Source organism: Lonchura striata, chromosome 7 (genome assembly GCF_046129695.1).
Source record: "Lonchura striata isolate bLonStr1 chromosome 7, bLonStr1.mat, whole genome shotgun sequence".
Lineage (NCBI taxonomy): Eukaryota > Metazoa > Chordata > Aves > Passeriformes > Estrildidae > Lonchura > Lonchura striata.
In genome coordinates this window covers 2,908,515-2,932,107 of record NC_134609.1, presented here as the reverse complement: position 1 = coordinate 2,932,107, position 23,593 = coordinate 2,908,515, and the positions used below count along the sequence as shown (strand labels likewise).

The 23,593-nt window shown below is 38.7% G+C and overlaps 1 protein-coding gene across 3 annotated transcripts in view; it reads right to left on the bottom strand.

Moving 5' to 3' along the window:
* The window catches only part of JMJD1C (jumonji domain containing 1C), a 158,370-nt gene that overhangs the window by 84,440 nt on the left and 50,337 nt on the right, over positions 1 to 23,593 (bottom strand). For all 3 annotated transcript variants that reach the window (XM_021535498.3, XM_021535521.2, XM_021535508.3), the window contains exon 2: positions 22,371 to 22,535. In XM_021535498.3, coding sequence (XP_021391173.2) covers positions 22,371 to 22,535 — 165 coding nt within the window. The remainder of the gene's footprint in view (positions 1 to 22,370; positions 22,536 to 23,593) is intronic.

Genomic DNA, 23,593 nt, shown 5'->3' with positions numbered 1-23,593 from the left:
CTGATAACTCGCTGTCTTTTCCAGCTCTCCAGGCTTTTTTCCTTCACAGAGGGACACGGAGAGTTTGTCTCTGCTTTTTTCAGCTGGTTTTTAGTTAACTGAGGCAAGGCGTTTTTCCTGGGACTGTGGTGGCTTCTTCTGGAACTGTTCAGCTTTTCTCCGGTCTGAAACACCAGGACGCTGCTGGGGGCCCCCCACCAGCCCAGAGACCAGCTCCAGATCCCAGAAAGAGCTGAGCCACACCTACAGAGGGACTCAAAATCTACCAGCTCTTCTCTGCAGCAAGAGGTTTTATTATTTAACATTATTCGGTTTTCCTCATGCGTGTGAGCACCCTGCTTTTTAAATAAACAGGCTTTTTTCCACTTTCCTCCACAGATTCTTTTATGAATCTGGGTGGGGGAGGGGTTGCTGAATTTTGCCTTCTATTAGAGGACACTTGCATCTCGGGACATTTCCTCCCAATTTGTCACAAACCAAGACAATACTGTAGCTGATTTTCTAACTTTGGCTTTAATTATGAATAAAACCATTTTTTTCTTTTCAGAGTTTAAAAATGTGCTTTAACTCTACTATACTGGCATAAAAAAATTCAATTAGCCTGATTTCCATTTCACCTGAATACAGCATTATTGATATGAAATTTTATAGAGGATGACTACAAGGTACAGCCATCTTCATAATTAATGCCTTTTAACTAGAAAATTATTTTGGGCATTGGAAAGTAGAGCAGAAATTATATTTGGGGAGTACTAGGAATAAACCTTATGTAACTCTTGACCTAAAGTAAACATTTAAAAAGTGATGCTTATATTAAAAAGATAACTGACCACTTCTATTTTTATAGCACCAGTGATGGAACAGAAGAATTCCATTCCTGAATAACATTTAATATATCATATATTACAATGCTATCTGCTCAGCTACTCTTTTTTTAGCACAAAAATATAGTCAAAATGCATCCTCTGAATATTTTAATATATTGTTATATGCAGAACAACTATGAGGTACTCTAAATTCTATGATGTGTGAAATACTTCAACCAACTATATCTCAGCTACAGCTATTAAATTATAACTCATATAATGCTCTCTGACATATTCCACCATGGTATTTTGTAGAACTCCAGCAAAATGAACTTTTTCATTTGTCTTCTATCCAGCCTAGCTATTAAGAAACTTTTCAGTTTTCAGGCATAAGCATGTTCTGGGCAATTCCCATAACTGTGTGCAGGGTAATGGGAAGAAGGAAGAATACATCATCTGCATTATGTAAAATTTTAAAAATGCTCAAGAGTTTGAAAATTATGGAAAATGAATCAGTAGGCCTCAAGTAAGGACCATCTTACACCACTGACAGAAGAACTGGTGGATCATCTATCCACTAACTTGTGGATTTTGAGATGATTGAGGAAGAATATTAGGCATAGATACTGTCATCCTTTCATTACGTATGCAGCTTTAATTATAATTTTATTCAGCTATAATGAAACAAAAATCTGAATTTCAGGAACAGAGGATTGAAAGTTTGCACAGACAATTTACACCTCCAGATTCATCCACATACAGGAAAACAGTGTCTTCCAGTTTTTCAATGGCTGACTTTGCAACCTGAGCATGACTAAAAATACAAGTCTTTTGGTCTGTGATCTCCTAAACTCAAAATGGAAACTGGTATTACAGAAACTCCATCATGTGGGAGCATAGTGACCCCACAGAGCTCACAATGTTAATTTGAACTTTCATATTTCATTTACTAGCCAAATTAAGTGAATGGAAGAACAGCAGGCATGGGGGCCCCTGTCTGGAACGACATGTATTCGCCTACTCTAAAACACTCTCTCTTCTAAAACAAAATGACAGCCTGAGATGAGGATCTTCTTCAGCTTCCACAACTTAATACCAAGTGTTGTTCTGCTCACAGCTCTGTTCCTCCCTGTAACTGAGGCACCAGAAATCCCTGGCAGGGTGCCACACAACACAAGCCCACAAGACCTTGCTTAAAACCAACCTACGTTGTCAGATGTCTTTTGAGCTAAGGAGCCTGAAAACCTGTGCTGCAAGGCAACCACAGAAGCTGGAAGAGTTTTTAAGAGGAGACTGTTCAGACCAGTCCCTAGAAGGAGATAAAAGACTATGCAAATTAGTGTCATAATTATCTGGTAGACAAGCTTTGGTACTCAGGATTCACAAGTTTTATTTTTAGTTCTGAAAGGAAGTATGCTTTTTATGGTCAATCCCATTTCGCTTCTTTCTGCTTTCACTGTTCTCGCCACTTCAGCAAGAGAAATTGCAGTACTTCTCGTTCAGCTGCTCATAGATTTTCCCATAATGGTTATGAGAAATGGGGATGAACTGATACTTGCATTGTTTTTCATAGATTTGTACAGCAGAGGTGGCTACAACCAGAATTAATTTAACAATTAATTTCATACTTATGCTTTCTACAAAACTGTGACTTTATATTTAATGAACTATCTAGTCAGCTCAGGCAATAAGATCAGATATAGTATTAGGGATCTACCATCCAGATTTGTTTTTATAGAAAGAAAATGCAAGTTCTACAGAAATTGAGTGGCTAGACCTTGAACACATTAAGGACCATGTGCAGACCCTCAATGACTTACTTGGATTATAGGGCTTTTTTTCCCCATCTGTATAACCAGAAATCTTTTTCAAGTAACGACACTTCCTTTTTTAACTTTAAATCGCTTTCTTACAGTCACGCAGAGGTTTGCACTAGAGCTGTGTGTCACCCTGCAGACTGGTGATGAGTGAAGAAGGCACTGCTGTGACTCACTGTCCCCTCAAATAACCTCCAGACTGTTCCGACCAGAGCTGCAGCAGAACGCGCTGGCTGCTGACTCAAACAGATGCAACACGGCCTCGTTCCCTCGCCGAGCACAGTGCCTTCCCTGTGCCATTAAACATGATTCACACGCAGCACAGTGCCAAAATCAAAAGAACAGATCAACATTAGCAGACAGTAAATTCTAAGTCTGCTCTTCTTTTGAATATTACATGCAAATAACCTGGTAAAATTCTGTGTTTAGCAACCTGCCCTTCAACCTCAGTAAGGATGTTACCAATTTGCCACCTTTAGTACAAACACGCAGTCAGTTTTACCATGGAAGCGCACAAAAAGAAACATCAGAGATGCCTGACAACAAAGTAAGGTAAATATATGCCAGTGTTTTGCATCAACTGGTATTACAGAATAATAATTGTTGGTTGTTAATTAGCAGACTGTGGTGAAAGCACTGACATTAAAAGTCATTAAAACCATGTCCCAAAAAAACACCTTCAGATTTGAGAGAATCTAACATTCATCTCTACCCCTCAGAAAAGGAGCCAGTGCCTTTGGAAGAAAGGAGGACATGCGACAGAAGAGCTTTTGAGCAATGCTGTCAGACAGCATGGCATGAAGCAGTTCCTGTCTTGACAAAAAAGTCACAGAGAGAGACAGACTTGGCTAATAATTCCATCCTTTTCAACCAGACAGGATGTGGTTCTACAATAAAAGAGACACTATTGACTCCATTAACCTACAGTGCTGGAAATAAATAATGAAAAATACATTAATTTCCACTGCTCATTACCACCCCCAAAACAGCTACTACAGGCTTACCTATCACTTGCACATCACTATTTTTCAACAAAATACTGTAATCCAGGGAGAGCATTTCCTACCTTTTTTTTTTTTTCTTCAAGGAAGAACAAATCTGTGTGTTAAACCAAGTGTTTTCATGTGCTGATATTTTTATATATGATGAAATGGTCCCTTCTTATAGTATAATGCAGACTCTCAAACCAGAAAAAATGATCAAGCTGCCTAGATTTAAAAGGTTTCACTAGCAAGGAGTTTAACTTGCAGTTTTCAGTGATGCAAGTTGAGGGAGGGTTCTAGTAAATAAATAACTGGGTCAGGAAACAAATTGTGAAATTATTCTTAGTATGGAGATCAGCAAGTAATTGTGTGTACATTTTATGTGGCTACAACAGTTTTGTCCAAGGATATTTAAAATCCATGCCATAATCCACAAATATAAATTTAGATCTATTCTTTTTTCAGTCAATCATTATTAAAGGATCATGCCACTTGTATGAACAAGATTATATATATAGGTCTTTTGCACTCCATGACTTGATAAACAAAAATACCCATTTATTTACATATCTTTATCCTTCTAGTTTTTTGGTCCTTTTCCCCAACTTGGGCTTCATAGATTCAAGATGTGTTAAATCACTGTGTGGTTTTGGCATTTTGGTTTTCGTGCCTCTGTTTTTATAATTAATGACAACTTTGCAAATTAAGATAGCCTGCATACGTTTTGCAATTGTTTTGTCACTAAAAACCCAAACTGCCAATATTTCACCTTTATAATGTACTTAAGAGAGTTGCTTATACTCATCAAGTAACTTATTCCTTCCCATCCAAATCACGATCCTTTGTCTCTCAAACTGAGCTGAACAAGAAGCTCAAACATCGTGTGCAGCATCCTAGGAGCATGGCAGGCTTTGTGGTAGTACTCAAGCTCTTAGAAGTTCCTGGGAATGCTGCTCTCAGAGATGTTATTAATTTCATTCCTGTGACATGTCAGCACAGCATGCTGGGGATTGCACCACCAGCCCCAAATGGGATTTTGTGAGGAGTCAGCTCCCATCCTGGCAATTCCGAGAACAGCACAGCACAGCCACCTGTGACTCACAGCAAGTGAGAGTCTCTGCCAGCCTCTCCAGCTGCAGAGACAGGACAGGAGATCCATGGCAGAGTTGTTCAACCAGGCACAGCCAATTCCTTTCACTGAAGGCCCTCCAGCACCCTCCTTGCCAGCCAGACAAAGCAGCAAAGGCACATGAGCAGACATGGGAAAAGCCTGCATTTTAGCCATGGTGGCTGCACCCTTGTCAGGTGACTAAACATGAGTTGTCTCATGCAAATGTGCCCTTCATCTCTCCAGAGAAGCATTTCCTGGAGGCAGCTGCATCCTGTGTGTCCTGTGAACTGCTGCGACTGACCATGTACAGACAATGCTGAAACATGGCATTCAAGCTCCAAAAGGGAGCTGTGGAGAGGAACTGAACAAATCAAACATCCTGTCCACTGAGAAAAACAAAGACTACATAAAGCAGATTCCCATTAATAATCCTGTACTCCACAGACAATGCAAAGCTCTCATTCCACTGTCCTTGGACTGACTGACATGGAAAGCAGAGCTGCAAGAAGGACATGCACCCTTATGCAGGAGGCAGGTACCAGCTCCATGAAAACAGAGGGATTGAGGATCCAGGACAGTGAAGAAATACCAAATGGCTCCCAAGCATTATAAAGGGAGTAAGACAAAAGGAACAAATGGCACATTGACACGTGCCTGCATTTTTATGTCAACTTTTTTTTTCCTAGACTATTATAGCTTCAAGTTTCTTTACAAAATTAAGGTTACTGCAGCTGAATTGTTAGCAAACTGCAGACAAAGGGAACACTTTTAGAAAGGAAGTTTTGAAATCAGTGAGAATTTTTTAAGGAGAAGAGTTCTAAGAACTGTTTTTAAGTCAAAATTCCAGCAACCAGGATAGGCCAAGGTGTCTGGAACTCTGAACCTCAGATCTGACCTCAAAGAGCACGTTCTGCACACTGCCCTGGGAAACCAAACTATGGGCACAGGATTCAAAAGTGTCATCCAGAGAGCCATTTATCTGTTATTGACACAGGAAGAAACTCATCACAAGGCTGTTATATACATCTGTGCATTTCCTCAGAAATCTGGTTAGCATCTTCTAAAACCTCTCCACTTGAGGAGAGGTTGTGTGGCTGGGAATGAAAAACTTTCTCTGTGTTACATGGGGAATCATCTCCAGTCTGGCTGAGATGACATCCCTACAGTCAGACTTGTTAAACAGATCCTTGTGCAAGACCTGGCACAAGGCAGGCAAAATGAGGAAGAAAACAGAGGATGAACAGGAAAATGGAGGAATTCTAAAGTGAGGAATTTGTAGGCATGACAGAAAAGATATCAGTGATTGCTCAAACCTGGATTATATTGTGATGCATTTGTGAAATGATAACATTTCTCTGCCTGTGACCATCACCCCAGTCTCTGTTATGCAGAAGTGGTGGGGAAGGTTTCCTGCTTTCAGTTTTTCTTCCCAGAGCTCTGATGAAAGCTGTACAAGTACACCACTGGTAATCTGGGGCTCTGCACAAACATATGTACTTCTTTCAGTATCCACTCTTCTATTCAACCCACCGGCTGGAATCAAGGCAAGGGATTCTCTCCCATTCTTCCCTCCAAAAATGGCAAAAAAGACAAGATGAAAACATCACTACAAGAAAGCAAAAGGAAAAACCTACTGGACTTTATCCTGTTGTGTTCTGAAGTCTTTGTGGCAGCAGTAATTCTCCTTTCAAAGGGAAAATGGAGACAGATGCTACCCCGAATATTGTATGATCCTATTTATCTCATCAAGTTGGCTCTATGTGTTCTAGTGAAAGAGCAGAATCATTTGAACCACCTTCAGAGAAAAGAACAGGGAGAACAAAGACTCCCCCTTTTGACACCAGTGAGCTCCTGCAACGCTTCTCTGAATCTGGGAGATGATGACCTTATATTCTGGCAGTCACTTACCTGAGAAATCTATGTTATAGTTCATACCTCATTCTGGCTACCTTGGGAAGAGAGCAAACCAGCAATGGCTGGAGACTGAGTCTTTTGTGTTAACATGTTCAATATGGACAAAAGCTGATGCTGAAACAGACGAAAAAAGTCAAAACAACCTGAAGAGGTGGGAAAATAACACAAGTACAGAGCATTCTTTCCCCAGTTCCCCTCCCACACATGGTTTTTTTTGTTCCTTGACAACGAATTCCAAAATGCCCTTTTTCCTCTGCTAGCAGCCTCCATCCCAGTGCAAGGCCCTTAGACAGCTCCAGAAGAGCCAACACTGCTTGCAATATTATCAAACAGCAGCAGAGAACTAAACCAGGCTCCAGTCATAGCTTGGAACCAAACATGAGCAGTTAAGTAGACAACCCCATTGTTTTCACACCCATCCTGTTACTGGTGGTATCTCCTTTCAAACAGTGAGATACAACCTCCTACCTCAAGACATGCAGCACATCCTGGAGCAAAGGAATTAGTGAACCCTTTCTCACCTGAGCAGCAATCCCAGCAGACAAATGAAGGAATTATAGAACAACATATAGCAATTTTTTTTGCATGACTGCTAAAATCTCACCAAAATTGGAAATCACACAAACTGCAGGGAAACAAAGTCTTCTTTATATTTCTGTCCCTCTGAATCATAAGAAAGCACAATTGACCTCATCTCTTCTCACAAAACTACTCGGGAGAAGGACGTCTCAATAATAAAATTATAATTCCAGAATTCATGGTTAAAAGTTAAGCCTAGAACTATGAACAGGCTGCAAATCATTGCTTCATGAATCTGGAAAAATTAATCAGATCTGTAAACTGCCCTGTTAATCTCAAAGCCAAGCACTACTGAGTCAACATCCATGAGGCAGAACTCTGGCCTTTCTTGACATAGAATATGAAAAAGAAATTTTAGCTACTGAATTTCATCACTTGGTCTCAGACAGGAGCTACATTATTTCCCCACTCCACAACTGCTCCTACTTGCAAACCCATTCCTTCAGAGGGTGACTAATGTGCAGGACAGTTCAATGAGCAGTAAAAAGTAAAGAACAAAGAGAGCACAGGTTTTGTCTGCAAGGCAGAAGAGACAGAAATATGGTCTGGTGAAGTCAAAGTCACTGAGGATGAGGGAGGGCATTGGGAGAGTCCGTGAAGGTGGATCCAAGCCACAGTCTCTGACAAAGGACACCCAAAACCATGCATTAAGAAAACCCAAACTACTCGGTGCACAACAAATGATTTAAAAAGCATGATAAAACCAATGGCCAAGAATTACAGCAGTTGAAAATATACAGGCATGAAAATCACTTTACATAAGGATTTTTTTTAACTTCTTATTTTTACTACTCTAATGGGAAGGCTGTTGGAACACAACACTGTTTGAAAAAGAAACTCTAATCTTACTAGCTTTACTTATTAAAATTAATTTGTAATTCATGCTCATCTTCTCATGCCCGTGTTGGAAATGGAAAATAAGGCTCAATTTCTGATAAATAAAACTTACTGTGTTTACATGCATACGTGGTTACCAATATTCTTTGGCTTGTCACAATTTTGGATCACAGCTGAAAACAGAATTTCAAGGGAAAAGCAAGTAACTGCTTTACCCTAAGACTTGTTTTCCATAAGAAATTTGATATAAACAGTTACTGGGTTTTCTTCATTTACTTTTTATAGTCAAAATGTTATTGCTGGCCAGCCTAACAGTATCTGTGATTTATTGTATTTTATAGATTTTGCAATGACTTTCCTGTTACCTCCCATCTTCATCTCTCATTTATTAAGATAAACAGATCTTTTAGTTCATTTCAAAAACCCTAAAGGCAACCAACAAAAATCTGGACTACATTAGTTGCAAAATCTATACTGAAACTGTACCAAGAAACCAAACTGCAGCTTGAGTTTTAAACTCACAATGGAGATGCTAAGACCCTGGTTAACACCAGTGAAAAAAGGTACGTATATGCTAAAGAGAGCCAGTTCCCCGATAGAAAATACCTACCTTTCATAGCTTCACTGTACCAGAAACATTCACGGCCAAGTAACAGACTTGTACTTTCTTTATACAGTAAAATTACATAGATTACAAAAACAAACCCCTCTGTGTCTCACTGTAAACACATATACTAAAATATATGTTATCATACCATTAACATATAAAAGGAATTGGCTAGAATCCTGTAAAACCAGGGGGAAAGACAGTTTGTCTTCCCTACTATCCAAAATTCAATTAAAAGAACACTAACAGAAAGATGTGGTACAGACAGAAAACAGCTTATAGCTTTCCAGTGTTCTGGGCAGGTGAGATGTCATACACATTACCCCCAAAATACAAATACAGGAGCAAATACAGGAGCAGTCAAATGATACCCAACAGCACCAACTTTCCCTGCCTGGATGTGTGGAATAGTTGCTCTTCCTGCTTTCATTTGTATATTTTATGTGCATTTGTAGCATGCAAGGATATGACACTGGTCATTTTGTCACTGTGAGAGGACGCTTCTTAGGTTAGATATTCAGAGGAGGGTTTAAAAGGCACAATAAGAAGAACAGTGGTTATTCTAATAAATAATCTAGCATACAATCCTACGTGTGCCAATAATATAATTTGTACTGAAGGAGCTCCAAGTACGTCTGTCATTAAAAGATTGTGCAATTGTAGCAGCCAAAGATGCTGAAAACTGCATTCTACAGCAGTGGCAGTAATTCCACAGCTGTGTGCAAAAATTTGATTAATTACAATTCACTGGGTGTTTTGATAGTAACACAGGAAAAAGTTTGGCATTGAAAAAAACATATGATCAATTAAGAATGCCATCAAGCCCCCTTGAAGCATAACCTTCTAGTAGTATGTATACACAGCATTTACATAGATTGATTAACTTCCAAGATATAGGTTTCATATATATAAAGGACAGAAAATCAAAGCTATTAATAAGAGACTGTATGAAAACTGTATAAATTCTTCCCTAACAAAAGCTCATCTGAGACTATCCAAGTTTAAAGGGAACACAAATTGCTGCATATTCAGACACACATCAGAGCTGCATTTCTGCCTGAGCACGTTTTAGGGATGGAGGAAAAACAGCAGAGTTGGAGCAAGTTCTCTGTATATTGAACATATTAGTCAGGCTCATAAAAATTATCCATAATCCTTCCACCTGCAAACCCAGGCATACACATTTCTGTGCTGCAAGTGCACCAGAGTCCTGACTGACCAGATACTGCTACTGCCTTCACCAAAGCTGATGGCACTTGGAGGCTCACACAGTTCTGCCTGTCTAGGTGAGGGCCTGACAACAGTTTGACAAGAAGTTCAGTGAAAGTTCTGATGCAATATCAAACCTGTAGCTGCTTTTTTCCACAGGACATCTTACTAGACAGTAGAAGAACATCAATAAATAAATGCACACAGTGATTCTATTTTAGTTTTATGACCCAAGTTCTAAAAAGACATCCCTGACTTAATACAATTCCTCCACAGCTGTCCATAACTGCCCCAAGTACTGCTCCTGAATAAACTAGACCAGGAATCTTAGGAGATGACTGCACAAATGCCTATCACTCTACTTGCCAATAAAAAATCAATTCATTACCACCTCTCAAACTACCTTGTAAATACATCTTAGCCAGGAAGTTAAATAGAATCGATTAGGTCTGTCCTAAGTAATCTAACAGGAGATAGTTCAAAAAGGGGGGATGGGGATACCTATTGTTCAGGATTAAAAGGATTAGCATCTTGCCTCAAACTTCAGTAAAGCATCTGATCCCAGCAACATCACACAAGCAGTTTACAGAGCTGTTGGTGCTTCTTTGTGTACTCTGGCATCACGTACAATTCACTAGTAACAAGATTCCTGAAGGGAAAAGTCTTATGGTGCATCTTCATACTCTGCTTTCTGTAAGCCATGAAGATACACTCTGTCATTTCTGCAGCACTTCATGAAATCATGATGTGAAAAAGAGTTGATTTTAACTTTAGAAGCAATAAAAAACTTTAATAATTTGGACTAACATACTACAAGTACTGTAATTTAGAATAGTAAAAGTGCTAGTACAAGCAAGAGCATATGTGGACAAATAGAAATTCTGGAACCAAAACCAACAGGCTTTAGCTTGGGAACTGAGCCTTACAGAACACTGAATAATAGGATCAGAGAATATGCTGAGTTGGAAGGAACCTACAAAGATCATCCTATTCCAGCAAATACACCAAAACAACACAGGAACATACTTCCCTAAAAAGCTGGTTACACTCAAATGCAAAGAATTCTGCAGAACAAAGAGGATTTTACTGTATTTATATTAATATAAAGCTGTATTATTATACTTTCAAAATACCTAATTATATCAGCCAATGATAAGAAGTACTATTCCACTCACAATCAGCCCAACTAATCAGCAGTTTATTCCTATTGTGATGATACTAATACAATTTGTAGCAATTCAGTATATGCATTTAAAATCTTAGTAAAACCCTTCAAACTAAAGATGTAAGAATTTTTCAGAGTCATCTGAAACTAGAGCCAAGAACAGAAATATAACTTTGCATCATTTATTAAAAGAAATTAGGTACTTACCCCACGTCCTAGACTCAAAATTGATGGGAAATTTCAAATTAAAATACTCAGTCAGGCTTTTTTCAGAGTGATGCATTATATGTAAGAATAATTAATTTTTTCCTTATACAGATCTATTAAAAAATTGGCTAACTAATAGACCAAGATTTTCCATAAAGTAGTCAAAATGGAACACAATAGTAGCTAATAAAAGACAAAAATGCTGAATACAAAACTTTTTTTTAGCCATGACTGCTGGACCCTCTGAGAGTTGGTAGACAAAAATAAACACTGTATCATTAATTGAGTTAATAATTCACCCATCTGTAAATAAGAAGTCAGACTTACTCAAGATTAGATGAGGTCTGCCATATTTCTCTAGTAAAGTATTAATTACTGCAAAAGGATATTACTTGCAAACAAAGATCAACCCCCTAATAAATAGGAGTCTATTTCAATTGCTTACAAAATCAGCCTAATGAATACTCTTCTGAAATTGTTTTGGTTTCTCAAGACTTTATATAGTCCTAAATTTATAGTTCTTAACATTGATTCACCTTCTGGTATTAAAGATACTGTATGTAACAATGCCTTAAATATGCAATGCATATTAAAAAATATTAAATACCTCAAAGAATTAACAATAACTATTGCTGAAGTAACCTCAGGCTTTACTCCAAGGAAGCACAGATAAGTTAGGGGAAAAAAACAATCCCAAACCAAAGTTTCACTGTATGTCCTTCCCCCATTTACATAAATATATCACACAGCAGATGCCAGAAAACCAGAAGTGTTCTAAACCCACAGAGAACATAAAGAGGTTTTTTGATACCTGATGAATTTCAAAAAATTAAATGGTTTCAGTGCTGTTCTGTCATTTGTTTAGGACTGACATCATCTTAACAGGACCGGCTTTACAAAGAGAAAGACAAGTGTCTTCAGTTTAAATTTTTGCTTCTTTTGCTTCTTCTTTCATTGAAGAAGTCATTGGATGTGTCTTTGCCATTTCTAGCCCTTGACTGGACTTCCTGATTTGGCCAGCAGTTAAAAGGATATTAATCCAAGGGTATGAGAAGGGAAGTAGTAAAACAATATGCTCCCAGCCCTGGCCTCTGCATGTGCACAGCAAATGAATTTTGAGCCCACAGCATATAAATAAAACCTGTATTAAGCAGAAGAAACCAACCTGTGCCTTCAGCAGCCTTCTCCTCTATCCTTCTCTCCCCATTAATACTCCCTCAGAATTCCAGGTAATCCATGATTAGTAGCAACTACATCTTAGCTGTCATCGTGAGTGGTGTGAGCTGCAGCCAACTAATGATTGATATTGATTCACATTTCCATTCCTCTTCCATTTCCTCCTTTTCCATTTGGTGGCCCAGCCACCAAATGCTTCAGAAACACTGATCATATCCATGCCAATATAAATGGTGCAACACAAAATTCAGAAAGTAACACGTGTTCCCATACAAAAACACCCCTGGAAAGAACTGGCAAGTACTTCAGAGGCTGCTCTTGTGACAGTGAAGGCAGGAATAGGGGACATAGGAGGTTTACTACTTCAGGGGTTGTTTTTCAAAAAACGTGCACATGATGGTCATTTTACTACAAAATGAAGTTAGCAGTAAGTTTAGGATGCTAAAAACACAGATTCCGCTCAGCTATTCTCCTCGTGCAAGTTAAATACCTCAAGCTGAGAGTCTGTTCCTGAACTTTCCTATGTTCACTTTTCTCCTTAGCAGTTGAGATAAATTTAAAAAGCAAACATAGTAAAACATTAAGTTGTTGCTAGAACAACTTCAGCAGTGTTTGAGGTTGCTATGGAAATTTGATTTTCCTGTCCTCAAGAAAGTGCCATATATGAAAGATTGCTCATGATAACTATATCATGGACAGCCCATTTACAATGCTTTAGCACCTATAACTTTTTTTTCTCCAAATACTTGGTTTAGCCTGTTTTAGTACAACTGAAGGCTTGCAACATCTGCCAGCAAAAGAAATTTCTGTTAATGGCAGGTAACTACCAACATCTCATTTCAAAATCTTTTTCAAATGCAGAACCCTGAGAATGACAAAATGAAACAAAAAATATGTAATAAACCAGAAGTGATCAATACAATTCAAGTACTGAGAACGCATAATAGAAATAAACAATAGCACTTGATTCTTACATATGTCTGCTTAGTTCACAAGTGCTTAGTGCAAACTAAAAGAATAATTTCCGCAATGGAGGAGACAGAGATTGTGGCTCTAACAGACTGAAGTGGGTTTAAGCCAGTGCCAAAAAGGGCATGGCCCTTTCAGCATCAGTGAGAGACCTAAGCAGCAACAGTTGCCTAGTTTGTATATCAGTAACCTAAATTCAGGGGGAGTTGAAGGGTATGCTTTCTTAGGAATAGCAAAAAAGCCTTCTTCATTTGAAAAGTACAGAACTTATACCCTAAACTAGGAAAACACAGTGTCTGATCCTGACAGCAACATTTTTACTTTATTGAGACATGAATTTCACCTGAAGCTCCAATGTCTCAGCTGTATGAGAATGGGAGGAACAGGAATGCACCAAACCCTATGGATCCATACAGTCATGTAACCTACTGAAGCACCTTTTACAGAAAAAGCCCTTCACATTTTGGGTGGGTTTTCCACACTGCTATTTGTAAGCTGGATAATGAGACTTCATACAACACATCATGGTATTTATTCACTGTTAAGCACAGAAAAAGACTGCTGGAATTCTGGGAAAGAAGAACACAAAGCTCATAACATTCTAATTATGCTTTCCAGAACTTATCTTACTCAAGTAAGCACAATGTGAGCAGTGCTTTAGTATTGCACAGCTGACAAGTTATTAATATACAGAAACATCAGTGGAGACTTGAAGAGTGGGTGGCTTTCAAAATTAGCTGCTAAATGGATTTGACAGGTGTAAAGCCCAGCTGCTCCTCCTGCCAGCACAAGAAAAACACTGAGCAGTATCTGGGGATGGAGGTCTTCTGGCAAAGCTTTCCTTCATCTGGACAGCCCCTATTGGGATGGAAGACAAGTACCATGCTGACATCTCTCTCTCACTGTACAGACTCTCAACAGGTATAGTTCACAAGGTAGGCTTTTTTAAATGTTTTTAACATATACAGACAAATATTCTGTTTGTTTGCATATTTTTATACATATGATCTGTAAATACACACATATAATATGTAGATTTATATTATAAGTCAATTTATATAAACAGCAACAGGTAAGACAGAGTGATGAGTCTGATGGAGATACACAGTCATATTCCAAAGCTTAAGCTCTGGAAGCTGAATTTCCACAATACTGTACTGAAAGAACCACCTGCATCCACTAGCCTATATCCTGCTCACTGTGGTATCTCCAAAGTAGAACTGACCTTTCTAATTCACTGAAAAAGTGCAGATAATCTAGACAGCTACAAAGCAATTTGCTTTCTTCAGCGTGAAAAAATATTTTGTTCTCATAAATGCTGTAAAAAAAAAAAAAAAAAAAAATACTTAAGACTTTCCAGAGAACCCAGCATACCTTGTGGCTCTTCTACACAAATAAGCTGTGCAGTAGGTCAACACTGAAGCCAAAGACTGAGTACAGTTCAGGTAGCAACACTAATTCCAGTCTAGCTGACTGGGCTAGCAGCAGGAGTATAACCATATCCCAAACCAGTCTAGCTTTCAGTTATAAATATCAATATGCAAGCAGTCCCCCTGCACTGAGCTCCCTGCAGCTGTGCCTTCAAGTGCTGAGCTTGAATATGGAACCTCAAGATGCTTTATGTGTGTCTTTTGCAGAAAGACATGTAAATCATCAGCAGCATTTCACTGCTATCTGACTTTGGAGCAGGGGCAGGAGACAGAGGCACACAGCTGGGAGCATGACTGAGTTACAGCTGGAAGATGCTAAACAGTATCTAAGGTTGTTTAACTGGCACAACCCTTGGAGAACAGATAGTGCTTTACTAGCAGGAAAGAACCTGAGGTACAAAGACATCCAGGATGCTGTGACATACTAACGCAGATTTCTCTAGATGAGCTGCCAAAATGGCAACCCCAAGCCAGTATGATCTACATCAGTTTTGGTTACTGTTGAAGTCTAGAAAATACTTCATTTTTTTTGGAATTCTGTAACTTCTAGAAATGAAATCAACATTAAGAACTATTCTTAGTACAGCACTTAACTACAAAAAAAAAAGTAATTTATTTTATATATGTAAGCGTGCTTTTAAAATACTAAATCCTTTCACACAAAAAAAGGTATCCCCATTGCTTAAAAGTGCAAGTTTAACAACAAAGTAAATAGGAAGCCTGCCATTAGCCAACATCTTAAGAGAAAAAACTTTGGAACAACCAATGCAGTAGTGTAAAGTGCACAGAAAGAACCAGGGCCACATAGAAAACAGCACTGCAGTGCAGCTTTCCACACCATCACTCATTTCCAGAGTGGGAAGCCACAGGGCAACACCCATATTTCATAACAAAGCATCTGGGGAGGTAGATTCCAGTTTATTGCTGTTCTTTTGGGGCATGTTCTGGGAATGTAATGGCCTCTCCCTAGAAGGCTGCATGGAGAGCAGACTCCCAGTAAGCAGTAATTCAAAAGAAGCAGGTGCCAAAGTACACAGGCGGGATGTGGTACTGCTTGAGACAGTTATGTTCTGTGGGAATATTACAGCAATGTACTCTCCAACAAAGTCATCTTTGAACCATCTCCAAGTGCTGTTTCTGCATGTTGCTGTCTTTCACAATGCAGCAAAAATCAGGTCATTTATGCTCTGCTGAGTCAGTTACTTAAATTTTCTCTTCCCCAAGCTCTAAAGTTTTCCAAGAAGCTGATAGCTTCGAAGCATTTTCTCCTCTATTGCATGTATCTTATCTTTGCCCTGTATTACCAAGGGATACAAAAACTAGAATTTTAATGCAGAGAAAGGAGTACCTGAAAAAACCACTATTAGTTTTTGATTGTTTTCCCTGAAAGCTACAACACTTCCTCCCCTCAAATTTGAAATATCCTCAAAGTTTTTACTTATTTTTAGGACTCAGAGGACCAAGTCTTCTCTCTGCCTTACTTTCCATAGACACAGTAATCCTTTGTGAATTAATTTCTTTTTACTGCTGGAGTATTTTGAGTGTCCGCTGAGGATTTAATCATAGAATCTGGCAGTGTATACCTCTATTTTTCACTGTGCAGAGAGAGAACAAGCTGCAATGAAGTAACTGAAAATGGAGGGGGAACATCAGCAATATCTATAGAAGATCCTGATTTTGACAAGGATCAATCTGAGCCATGGGATTAACATATAAAACAGAAACTTACTCAGAAATGTTAAAATTAGATCATCAACACAAAGAAAATAAATCCTCGAGAGAGTGAAAAAGTAGTAGTGTGTCACAGTAAAAACAGAAATGAACAAGGAACCTCTTCTACTTTCAATTATTGTGCCAAAAATAAAGAATTTTATTTGTCTCAAAAACATCTGAAAGCCCTGTAGAAGCTTATTGTACAAACTGTACACTTTCTTCTTTAATCATGACACAAACGCCAATAAAATGGCACTTCAAAAATATTTGCTTCGTAATTTAGCACAATCAAGCCAGCTGAAGCAGAATGCAGTCAAGCAAAGGGATCCTGCAATTGACAGCTGGGACAGAGGGGCAGAGGGAGGAGGGAAAAGGCTACATGAGGACAAGTCTTCTCTTCCATGTACCCAGGAACACTTCACCTCACATACCTTACCAAGTGCCCTAACATGCAGCCAGCACATGAACATATTGGGCTCATTCACATCTGACCAGAACAAACACATCCACTGCCACCAAAACAAACCTCATCTCTTCCTTCTGCTGAAGATGATCTCCCCATTAACATGACAGTCAGACTGAAGGGCCACAGTCCCACATGTGCCACTGCCCATTGTAAAGCAGCTCCAGATTCTCACAATGGGAAAGGGTTCCTCATTGCCAGTGAAGAGTCACTCTTTGTCCCTGTTTTTGCTCTAAGTCTGGCTAAAGCCCTATACTCTTGCACAGCCCAGCACAGAGTCCCAGGAAAGACTGTTCTCAAGCCACTGGTTTAGCAATTATTTCACTTGATCCAAGAGAGACAGGCAAACTGGCATGCTCCTTTTTTTAGTGGGGCAGAGGTGGGAGGTTGAGCTGTTCTTCCAGCCTCCCTACCTTAGGAGATATGCATATTCAGGATCTCCTCATGAAAATGTATTTTAGCTTTTATCTATATATTCCTCAGAAACAAAGAATTGCAGAAGAACCAGTTCTTGGTGTATACCAGCCCTGAAACTGTGAGTGATAGTTACTGCAGAACTTTATATTAGTTGAGACCAAAGGGCAAATCTGTTGGTTTGACAAGGTGAGAACTGTAAAGCTAATGAAGCATCATCTTCATATTCAGAGCAACAAACTACTGTGTTTTTTTCTGATTTATTACATATGGATTCATACTGAATTCACAAGCAGCACTGGTTGGTTTACAGGTATTAAAAAAAAAGGCAACACATACTTCACAAAACAAGGCATACCCAGAGGAGCACATAAAACACTGACTCATCATCATCCCAAGCACCCAGCTCTGCCCTGCCAGCTAAATGTACCATTCCCCAGTCCTGTTTTTCATCACAGTATACTGAGCCAAACTGTTTCCTCCTTTGACATCTACCCTGCACAAGACCATCAGTTTCTTCCAAAAGGAAAAGGCTAAAATAAGATACTTTTCTGTTCTACAACATCCTCTTCCTTTCTTGTTGCAGAAGTTTCTCATGTGTGTTCTCATTCAATGCATTCACTTTTCTTTATATCCAATTCCAATCCTTTTCTTTTCCAACCTCTTGTGTTCTCCTAGATCCTTTACCTGAAAGTACAGACTTGCCATAACCTATCAACCTTAAACTCATTTAATCATAACTGCATTTTCCATTATTCTTTTCCATTATTTCCATTCTTTTTTCCATGCTTCTTAAAATGCCTGTCTGAAATGTCTCTCTTTCATTGTTATCTGTAGACCTTCAATAATAAATTTTTGGTTCAGCATACCATTCAGGTTCCCAAAACCCTCTTCCCAAACACAATTATTAAGAAAGACACTCAGACCACATCTTCCTGTACCTGAAACATGTACAGTTGCTGCTGTGAAAAAAATGTGAACTGCTATCTATGTTTCTACCGTAGTGCCCTCTGATAGTAAGTCTGTGACCTTAAAACTTTTCCTGCACATTATTTTATTCTCTAAAATATCTCTAGCTGCTTCTATCCTTTGTCATCTCATTTTCTCCCTCTACGCTTTATTTCCAGATATTTTAATGTGCAATTAGGGAGGCAGTAATTAAATTCAAACTGACAGCTCACAGAAGCATTCTGTTCAGTCCACATTAAAACCTTGGCTCCAATTTGTCACCCTGCCCACACACGTAATTCCATCTCCCCCCTTGGCTGCTGAGGGGATTCCACCATATTCCTAAGACTTCAGACTGAATTATATCATATGCATGATTTTATCACTGATCTCTAACATCATAGTACCCAAACTATTTCTTATATAGGTAAATTGATTTACTCTCCCTAAAATACAACTACTCCTTACCTACCTACAAGTAAAAAAGTTTTACTCATCATGTCAATTGCTGCAAAGTATTCCCCTAACCCATCACTCTCATCTTTTTCTATCTTTGTGACATGATGCACCCCCCATAATTAACCAAAATGATGCCTTCAACTTCAACACCTTATCTTGGCTACATTTTTTAATCTTAATGTGAGAAGGCACACCACTCATTTCCACTTACCTACACTTTTTTTCAGAATCCATACTACTCCATAACCTTAAAATCAATGAGGAGCATCACATACTTTCCTTTTTTCCTACGCTAACACTTTGGCCAAGAAGCTTTCTCCTGCATTGACATCTATTACTATAAGGTTAACAAGAAGCACTGCTTACCAAACATCCTCTTCCCCAATATCCAGGCTACATATACACTGGCATTGCTTATCACTATTGCCATTTCTCTAGGCTTCTGGACAGTCTTTTCTTCTATGACTGCAAACACCTCACATGCAGGGTGATTCCCAGTTATACCAGCTAGGCAGCCAAGTCCTCCAGTGCTCCTAGAAAATCATCTCACAGGAAGAAAAAGCATTTGATTACAGCATGCACAACCTAAGGCACTACAGTTCCTCCCTCCTCCTCAGCCTTGCACAGTGGCAGAGGTATCCAGTCAAAGTCAGCACAATGAAGCTTGCTACTGGCAATAGGGCTCCAGGTTCATTTACAGCCAACTCTTCACCTGAGGCAGGAACTTCACTTAAAAAAAACAGTGTCATCATGAGAGAAACTGAATTCAGGTGCTAGTCTACCCCTCTCCTGTTACTGAGTTTCTAAACAAGGAGAAAGAGACAGTGCTTTCCATCTCCTCCCTTTCTCAGTCTGACTACAGAGCCTAAAATCTTTAACCATAGTTACACAAGGTCAATGGATGCTGTGCTTTCAGGAATAGCTACACCTCAGGCACTCAGGCATTTTAAAAAAGCAACATTTGTGAACAGCTTGCATTTTAGGAATTTCATCTATAAAGTGGAGATTACATTATATCATACAACTGAGTGATGAAAGCAATCAGTAACTGAAGTACTCAGACACTAGACTGCTAACTACCCACAAAAAAAGCCCCAGAGCAATGGCAGACTGTCTTCTGATCAGGCTTGAATACCATACAGTAAATACAGAGTGCATTAATCAAAGGAGAAGAGAAGGTGATAAGAACCATATAAATAAACAAGCAGTTTTCATTCACTTCACTGAAGGCAAAGATCCTAGAGAAATACCACATAAAATTTTCTAAAATATTGCTCTGTTGCATTTACATTAGCATCCAAAATAAAGCTGTACCAAAAACTTTTTTTTTTGTATGATTTTTTTTCGATGATGTTCACATGCATGGGAATGCTTGAGACTTTTCCTTCAAAGGTTACATCAAGATTCAGCTTTTCCAAAATATGTGTACTACCATGTCCACACTTAGGATTTCACATAAGAGTGCAAATATTCCTATTGCTGTTTGACAATCCATTCTTTTTACCACCTTTCTCATGCTTTCTTATTTTTCATGAGTCTTGTTTTGGAAAATAAACAAACAAAAAGCCCCCCCACAAGCAAAACACACCACACAAGCCTTCACAAAGCTCATCCATTCCACTACACTGAAGTGTTTTGACAGTCTGGAGAAAACCCAGAAGTTCCATGCCAGTCTGAGCACCCTCACTGTCCCCCATGCCATGATGTGCTCAGAGTTGCTATTGAAACCTTGGGAGGTCTCTGTGGAAGGAATCTGCTCTGACTACAGCTAATATCCTCTATCTGCACTTTCCCTCAAATATGTTTTTTCTGGAATGGATGACTAGAGGGAAACAATTGCTAGAACATCTGTACACAGGCCAAGTATAAATGCTGAGAATTTCTCATCCTTAACATCTGAAAACTGTGACCTGACAAGCTATTTGAGCCTCACTTCAGACTATATGATTTCAATTTTTTAACTGTAAAAGCAGAAGGAAGATCTTTTTAAAACCTTCCTTCTCATGCCTATCACTTGCCTCAGGAGTGCAAACATTATAAAAATCAAGGAATTTATAAGATACAGATGGAAGAAAAAAAAGTTTTTACCTTTTGCTGAACTAGCATAAGTTTGATATAAGTGTCTGCTAGGAGAAAGGTTCAACCAAAACACTTCCACACATTAGCAAATACTTTCAACTTGTGGACAGGATCAGCAGCCAGACTACAATACTTTATAGAAATACACCCCCTCTAAACCCAAGAAGGATCTCTATCCTAGAGGGTGAGATTAAAAGCATGTAAAATAGAGTATGTAGATATAAAATACCCGTCTCAATCAAGGAGAGATGGGTGGCTTCAAAGAGCAAATAACACAGCTCCCTAAAACTAAAACTTCTTGCTCAAGGATATACTAACCTGCCTGTACAAGCAAATATATGACTCAGCCTGTACATCCAGAAATTTAGCTTGCTTTACTCAAGTACAGTAGTACAAACATACAAGCTGAGTCAAGTAGGAATATGAAAGTGAAGAGCAGTAAGTCAATCCAAAATCATCTATTACTTTTTTGACCAGACTGCTTCATGACCTTCAGCATGACTGTTCCCACCCCAGCTTCAAAAAAATTATCCCACAATAGCATTCCAAGAAATCCATCAGGTGCTCAGAGACAAGAATATGAAGAGTATATTGAAAGGAAACATACAGCAAAAGCCAGAGGAAAAATTATCATCATCTAAATTCATTATGACTATAAATACCTAAAAAAAAAAAGAGTGAAGTTACAGATATTAAGCATATTATCAAATATAACTAAGACTTCGCTTCATCATTTCCACAAATTTGCTGGAGGCCCTTTTCACCCACAAGTCTGAGGAATCTTCCCCAGTTGTATACAAAACCATCCAATACAGTAGGTTCCCAAACATCTCACATATATTGGGCTCTTCTGAAGACTTTGATACCACTGCTAGTTTCTTTGGAGAAAAAAAGCACGTATGTTTATTGCTTTTTAGATTATCTCATCAGATATATCTAAAGGCATGTCACAAATGCACACAGCCTCCTAGCAGTTATCTCAACAGCTTTAAAAGCTTGGGCACCAATCCAGAAAGAATAGAGTCACAAGTATCACCTCATAAAACAGGTAAACAATTACCACTTACTTGATTCATCTTTTCTCATCTTTCTGAACTCTGACCTGAATTTCAGATACCTTCTTTGTGGAAGATGAGGGTATCACAAGCTTCAGGGTTTATTTTCCACCTTAATTTCAATCCTCTCCAAAGCAGTAAGCTGTGTTACTGGTAAGTTTATATTTGTAAGAGGCTTTAACTATGTAAAGTGACATTAATCCTATTGTGTCACTCAGAGACCACTTTTGCAGTGCTTTAGGTTGATTCAAAAAGGAAGATGAGTGAATGTAGTCACATCACTCAAGTTTTTTCTTATCCTTTTCTTACCCTGCTCCCCCTCCATGCTCATCACTTCCCAACACCACAGGAGTAACCTAGACAGTTTCTTAAGGACAGAATTAAAGATAATTAAATGCTCTAGGAAATGCAATTGTTAAAGTATCTTACCAATGCAGGCCATTGAATTTGTTTGATCTTTGATCCCTGAGTCTGGCTTGGGTCCTTTCTTTTTGCCCAGACCAGCTGGTACTCCACCAAGAAGGCTGCAAAATCTTCATAAACTTTAACCCATTCTCGCTTTTCCCATTCAAGGTCATCAAATTCCACATATACCTGGGGAAATTTAAGAAAGGAAAGGACACACATTATTGCATATACACAGCACGTGTTCATCTACATACACTTTTCAATGCATACAAGATCTTTTTTATTATCCATTTTAATGCTATGGCTTTGAAATTAAATATTAAGCTCCTACACCACAGAAGACAGTTTTCTTAGCAGTGCATTTGTGGTGAAGAGAGGAGACTTACATTTACTGGGTGCCTTATCTCATGCACAAAAAGCATTACTCTAAGTATTTAATAGTAGCATTTAAGTAATGCATACAGCTATCTACATAATCACTAAGTTTTACAAATACTTCTCATTTTCAGTTCAAATATATGTCATGTAATACAAACCAACCAATGAAATGGTTTTAAGGGAAAAAGAAAAAGTCAATTGGAACAGCACCAGAAAGGATATCCTGAGCCTGCAGACCTTGCTACTACAAGCAAGTCAAACACACAGCAGCTCACAGAAGCAGCTCAGTTTCCTCCTGCAATTCAGCTCAAAAAACCAAACAAGAAACAATACCACCCCGTTTTGTTTCCAGCTTGGTTAATGTGGAGCCAGTTTGTAACTATTGGATCTCGTGCTATCCCTGTCCCTCCCCAACACAGAGCAGCTGTACCTTCTCCCCTCAGCTGCATTCACTAAACCACTACCTTAAATTAAACACACCAAACCTTTTGTCTCCTCTTGTGCAGGGCAGAGGGATCTCAAAGCTCTCCAAAAACTATCTACATTACCAAACACAACTCTGCTAAACCTATTACATTTCAAAAATACAGAATTTATTTTCAATTTTAAAATAACTTAAAGTAATAAGTTGTTCTCTTTTATCAATTATGGGAAATTTCATGAGAAAAATCAGCTGGCAAAATACAAAAAATGCCACTACTTGTTAAGCTAAGTGGAGAAGGAGGGAAGATGCTTTCCTACCCTTCTGAACTTCAGCCCTCAGCCACACCCAAGGCAATTTCCAAAACTGGAGTTTCTTCCTCTATCTGCTTCTGAGAACTAAAAATCACTGTCACAGAAATATTCTTCTCTTTTAACTCTGGTTA